Source organism: Nansenia antarctica (assembly GCF_963989245.1).
Source record: "Nansenia antarctica genome assembly, chromosome: 6".
NCBI lineage: Eukaryota > Metazoa > Chordata > Actinopteri > Argentiniformes > Microstomatidae > Nansenia > Nansenia antarctica.
This window is the reverse complement of record NC_137676.1, coordinates 65,081,544-65,087,543: the sequence shown is the minus strand read 5'-3', so window position 1 is coordinate 65,087,543 and position 6,000 is coordinate 65,081,544. Positions and strand designations below refer to the sequence as shown.

Below are 6,000 nucleotides of genomic sequence, written 5' to 3'. Positions count from 1 at the left end.
TAATGAGGGAAAACGAAATCAGGGTGATGAAATTAAAGTTAATGGCCGGGAGATCTAATCAGACCTGTGTACAGAAGCGGTTAGGAGGTTATTGATGACGGATACAGGGCCGGGCAGCTGGTTTCGGTTTGTTTCAGGGGGAACTTGAATCGAGAACCTGTATAGAAGGAGAAAGCAGCTTTAGAAACCCCTCGGTTGTCTCTTCCTGGCATGATATCAGGCACGTTTGCCTCATTACTACCTGATCTGTAGCCTTCCGCCACCGCCCAGCTTGGCTGTTCTCACCGCCGTCGTAATTAGAATCGGGGATTAAAATATCCGCAGAAGCCGCTGCAGACCCGACATGCCCCGGCCTCGTCTGAAACTATTAATAATGTCGCCTGTGTTCCTCATTGTCTGTATGATCTGCTCCTAATGTGTCACTCAACTTGAGAAAATTGTTCTTTCGAATATAATCATTATAATTATAGTTGGTTTTCCAGTACCTGGAAAAAGTTATTATCAAACAGGCACACACTGCAATGCTTGGTTGCCTCATGTTCTCTCTCTCTCTCTCTCTCTGTCTCTCTCTCTCTCCATCTTTCCATCCTTCCCTCCCCAGGCCGACAGGGCTGGTCCCGTACCCAGGCACCCCCACCACATTCGGCCACATCCGAGCAGCCAACGGTCAGGGTCAACAGCGGCGGCGCATCACCTCCATCCAACCTCCCACGGGCCTCCAGGAATGGCTCCGAACATTTCAGGTGGGTTTTCCGCAGCTTTGCCAGAGTTTCCTCCAACTTGCTTCGTCACATCCGTCCTCCCCTCCCCTTCCTACCCTCTCCCCCTTCCCTCCCCTCCCCTGTACCCCCTCCCCCCACTTGGGTGCCTCGGAGCCCTCAAGCGAAAGCCTCATCAGAAAGCAGATGTTTCGCCCAATCAATGTTCACTTAGTCTTCGAGATAATTGCTGCCTTGTTGTTTTGGCCCTACGCATTACCGTACGCGCTGTACCATGGAATTGGAATCAGCCTACCTGCTCAGACTCTCAAAAGCAAATGGCCCTGATATTGTGTTCCTGCATCTCCATCGCGTCTTTGTCCACATCGAAGCAGATTAAATCTTTGTTGAGGTGATCCTCGAAATCCACCAGGATGACATTTGCCCATGGGCGACTTGTAATGTCACAGACCTCTGAGTCAAGTAGTACAAGCCCACCCTTTTGTCTTTCAACAATCCTTTCTGTAGCTTTCGAGAGGGAAATAAAGCCCTGTTCTGGCAACGGTGTGGAGGCTTTGGCTTGAACATCTGGTTGTGTTTCCACTTGTTCATAATATCAAGTTTACCAGTAAGCCCTTTCTCATCCGAAGGGGAAACAAAGATGGGTGTATTTCATTTGGCACTCGCTGTAATTCAGCTGCCCTATTTGCTCAAGTTGTTACGATCGACTTTGCCCGTCGTAAAATTGAATCTTTTGGGAAATAAACAGGAAGACATAAAAGAGTGGTGCTCTTTGACTTCAAAGCATTGTATGAACATAATGGCTGCTTAGAAAACACCACAAAATGTCAAGAACCCTTTTTTGGATTTGGAAATGGCAATTACACAAGGGATTCTTCCACTGAACATCTGTTGCCATGACAATTGTTTTTTTCTATTATTTAATTTTTTGGATAAATAAAGCAATCTTACTGGTTGTTGGGAAATCGGATTCCGTACAGTGAAGGTGGCGGGCAGATGCAGCGTAATCTTTTCAAGAATTTCAAGAATTGTCAGCCAGTGGTTCTGTTATGTCTGGATGTAAAGATGTCTTATGATATGTGTTTGAGGTCTGGCGTCTCCACTAACAACCCGTACGATCAGAAACAGCCTCCTGTACGATCAGTAACAGCCTCCTATACGATCAGTAACGGCCTCTCTAGGTTTGTAGTATGGACACGGCAATTGCATCCATTTTTACACAGTCTGCCCGTGACACATTACCTTGCGCATTCATCGCTCTACAGCCCCCCCCCAAAACCGCTTATCCCTTCATAAAGCTTCGTGCACACCGCGAACCGTGACCCACCGTTCTGACGCAACCTGGTGGGATGGGCTTGACGCATGTCGCATGCGATGCAGACGCAACATGTGTGCACAGCGGGGGAAGTTTGAACAAAAAGTTTTAACAATGGAGAAGCAATTGATTCTTGCCGTCTCTGGCCAACCAAAAGTTTGATACAGCTACATGCTGATACAGCTACATGTTGATACATATGTAAGGTGAATAGTGAGTTAACATGTTTATTAGTTGTATCCCTTCCTTGTTGTAAAACGTGTTGTTGTTGAACATGTCTGTGACTGAGATAGACTAGATACTTCGGAGGATGTTATCATAGTGTCTGTGATGCTAACGGCGCCATCTTTGCTAGCCTGTGGAGACGCTATGATAGCATTAGCTCCACACGGATTTAACATGAACAGTAGTAGACTACACTTGTAGTAGTAGTAGTAGTTGTATAAGGTGAATAGTGACTGGTTATTCAGTACCCAGTCTGGAGACTAGATAGAAAATGAGCTCCTACGTGGGTAACATCATCTCTTATAAGCCCAGGATACATGATAGCCTTTAGCTAGGCTAGCGAAGTTTCCCACAGAAGTGGGGGGGAAAACGTCAGCTAGATATATAAACTGGTTATTTTGATAAACCGGATACATTTTGTGAATATATATGGTTACTTTCTCGCCTGAAAACATATAAAAACTTCATAAAATGACATATTAACACTTGTAGAGCCAAATTAAAGATTTTCGCCAATGGCGGATTTTACATCTAAAGGCGAAAGTTCTGGTCAAGAAACTACTTCCGGTTGTTTTGACGGACCCAACGCAACGCAAAAGCTGAAATATTTTGACTGATTACCGCACCCTGACGGACAAGAAACGCAATGCAGAGCAACGCAACGGATCAACGCAACTGCCCCATTGAGATGAATGACTTCCGGTGCAACGCAATGACCTGGTGTGCACGAAGCATAACTGTGAGAACCTCGCCACTCAGGATGAAGGTGTTTACGCTCAACCCTGTTTTTTGACTTTCATCTGACAGGCCGTGTCAGGGACAGCTTAAACCCCACACATACATTCTATACATTCCCCCCTTCCAGCCCTGGCACGCACGGCCCCCAGATCCGCTCCCCGTCCGTGGAGAAATCCAAGGATTTGAAGAGGTTTAGAAACCCGGCGAGGCAGGAAGAGGAATGTTACAGGCGTTTCGTAACGCTGAGAGAAACGCGCCGTCTGTCGCCCTACTTGGGAAAACGCTGGCCCACGGTGGTCTGGCGCCGGTGGCTTCAACCGAAAAGCTAATTCGCTGTGGCATAAAAGCGTGTCAACTCAGCCAGGGAGCAGGTACGTGGCGCGGGATAATCTGCCCTTCGCTCGGAGCGAGGAATCACTTCGGAAAAAAGAAAAACCCCTGATTACAAGCAAAGCCAGCTTCCTCCGGCGAGAGCCCTTAACTGCCAAATTACAGGTGGTTTGCATGCAACACATTTTCCGTCAGCTCCTGCAGCCCCCCCCCCCAGTGCCTCTGTGTCCTCTGTGGCTCAGTTGGTAGAGCACGGCGCTAACAACGCTTAGGTTGGGGGTTCGATTCCTGCTGAGACCATATACTGTATACTGAAAAATGCACACTGCAATCTAAGTCGCTTTGGATAAAACAGACCAGCTCCCCCCCCCACCCCCTAGGGCCTATAATCACCGCGATGCGTTTGAGCGTTTTTTCCAAAGGAAAACAAAGTTGGCCCTCGCCACTTGGTCCAGCGCTCAGCTCCACAGCCAGCTTAGAGCGGAGCCAGGAGACCCCCCCCCCCCCCCCCGCAGAGTGGTGATAATGATGCTGATGGATGTAGGCCGGCCGCTTGATGTGGAAAACGGTCCTTTTAATGTGCCTCCGCATACTGGCTACTGTAGAGTGAATTTGTAATGCACACACACACCTACAAACACACACACCTACACACACACACACACACACACACACACACACACACACACACACACACACTACTTATACAAGTTGGCTTCAAAACACCTTAGCATTCCAACACACACTCACAGAAAGTACGCATATGAATATGCTGTACACACACGTAACAAGTACTATCAACACGCTCACACACACACACACACACACACACACACACACCTACATGGGCACACAGAGGGATACACACACTCAACAAGTACTATCAAACACACACACACATACACACACACGCGACACCTACAGAGGCACACAGATGGACACACACATTTCACTACTACTTCTAATTGGCTTCAAAGACCATAGCATTCCAACACACACTCACACAGTAAGTACCCTCACGCATATAAATATGCAGTGCACACACTTAACAGTACAGTGAGTCAACACTCAGACACACACACACACCTACATGGGAACACGGATGGATACACACACTTATGTACTATCAACACTCAAACACGCACGCACGCACACACACCCACACACACACACACACACCGTACACACACACACACACACACACCGTACACACACACACACACACCGTACACACACACACACACACGCACGCACACACACCGTACACACACACACACCCCTGTATTGCCTGTCCTCTGACCCTCCCTCCCCTCTCCTGTGTGTTCCAGAGCTGGAGTGGCCCAGAGAAGCTGCTGGCGTTGGATGAGTTGATTGACAGCTGCGAGCCCACACAGGTCAAGCACATGATGCAGGTGATCGAGCCGCAGTTCCAGCGCGACTTCATCTCCCTGCTGCCCAAAGAGGTGAGAACCAGAGCCCCCACCCACCCACCCACTTCCCCTCCTCTCCTTACCCCCCCACACACAAACACACACACACCACCCAGCAGTGCCTGCCTCCCACACCCATTGAGAGACGGTCGTCCGCGTTCAAGGATGAATCCAATCCGACTCCGTTATCGGTTCGTTCGGTGTGTTTTTTGTTCCCGTGTTGCCACGGTAACCAACCGACACCTTCTGCCGAGTTGCACTTTTGTTTCTTAGAGAAAAAAACCCCACTTGTTTTGTTTCCCCCCAAGGGAACTGAGAGTGTCAATGTTTGCCACAACACTCAAACAAAACACCGACGACACCAGACTTAATGTGTGGTTTCTACGTGTGGATACAGGAATACAGGACTCTGTGGTCGGCAGGTGGCAGGGGAGGAGGAGGAGGAGGGAGGAGAGGGTGGGGAGGGTGAGGTGAGGTGGGCAGATGTCTGTATTGATGTAAATAACTCTCCTCGCTCCAGTGCTAAAACCCCTCAGCCTGGTTGTTGATGGTGGCTGGAGGAAGGCGGGGCAGCTCTGACCCGCTCTGTTTATTTATGGTTGTATTTATGTTCCGTTTTGCCTGCCCTGAGCTCTCTCAGCCTCTCTCTCTCTCTCTCTCTCTCTCTCTCTCTCTCTCTCTCTCTCTGTCTCTCTCTCTCTCTCTCAGCCTCTCTCTCTCTCTCTCTCTCTCTCTCTCTCTCTCTCTCTCTTCTCTCTCTCTCTCTCTCTCTCTCTCTCAGCCTCTCTCTCTCTCTCTCTCTCTCTCTCTCTCTCTCTCTCTCTCTCTCTCTCTCTCTCCCCCGCTCTCTCTCTCTGTCTCCTTCCCTCTTCCTCATTCCTCTTTCTTTCTCTCTCTCCTTCCCTCTTCCTCATCCCTCGTCTCTCTCTCTCTCCACTCTCCCTCCCTCCCTCGTCTCTCTCTCTCTCTCTCTCCTCCACTCTCCCTCCCTCCCTCCCTCTCTCTCTCTCTCTCTCTCTCTCTCTCTCTCTCTCCGCTCTCTCTCTCTGTCTCCTTCCCTCTTCCTCTTCCCTCATCTCTCTCTCTCTCCTTCCCTCTTCCTCATTCCCTCTTTCTTTCTCTCTCTCCTTCCCTCTTCCTCATCCCTCGTCTCTCTCTCTCTCCTCCACTCTCCCTCCCTCCCTCCCCCTCTCTCTCTCTCTCTTTCTCTCTCTCTCTCTCTCTCTCTCTCTCTCTCTCTCTC

The 6,000-nt window shown here is 49.3% G+C and overlaps 1 protein-coding gene across 2 annotated transcripts in view; it reads left to right on the top strand.

The window, feature by feature from the left end:
- The window catches only part of fbxw7 (F-box and WD repeat domain containing 7), a gene marked incomplete at its 3' end in the record, with an annotated part of 176,371 nt that overhangs the window by 150,927 nt on the left and 19,444 nt on the right, over nucleotides 1-6,000 (top strand). For both annotated transcript variants that reach the window (XM_080535048.1, XM_080535049.1), the window contains 2 exons: nucleotides 602-743; nucleotides 4,656-4,790. In XM_080535048.1, coding sequence (XP_080391174.1) covers nucleotides 602-743; nucleotides 4,656-4,790 — 277 coding nt within the window. The remainder of the gene's footprint in view (nucleotides 1-601; nucleotides 744-4,655; nucleotides 4,791-6,000) is intronic.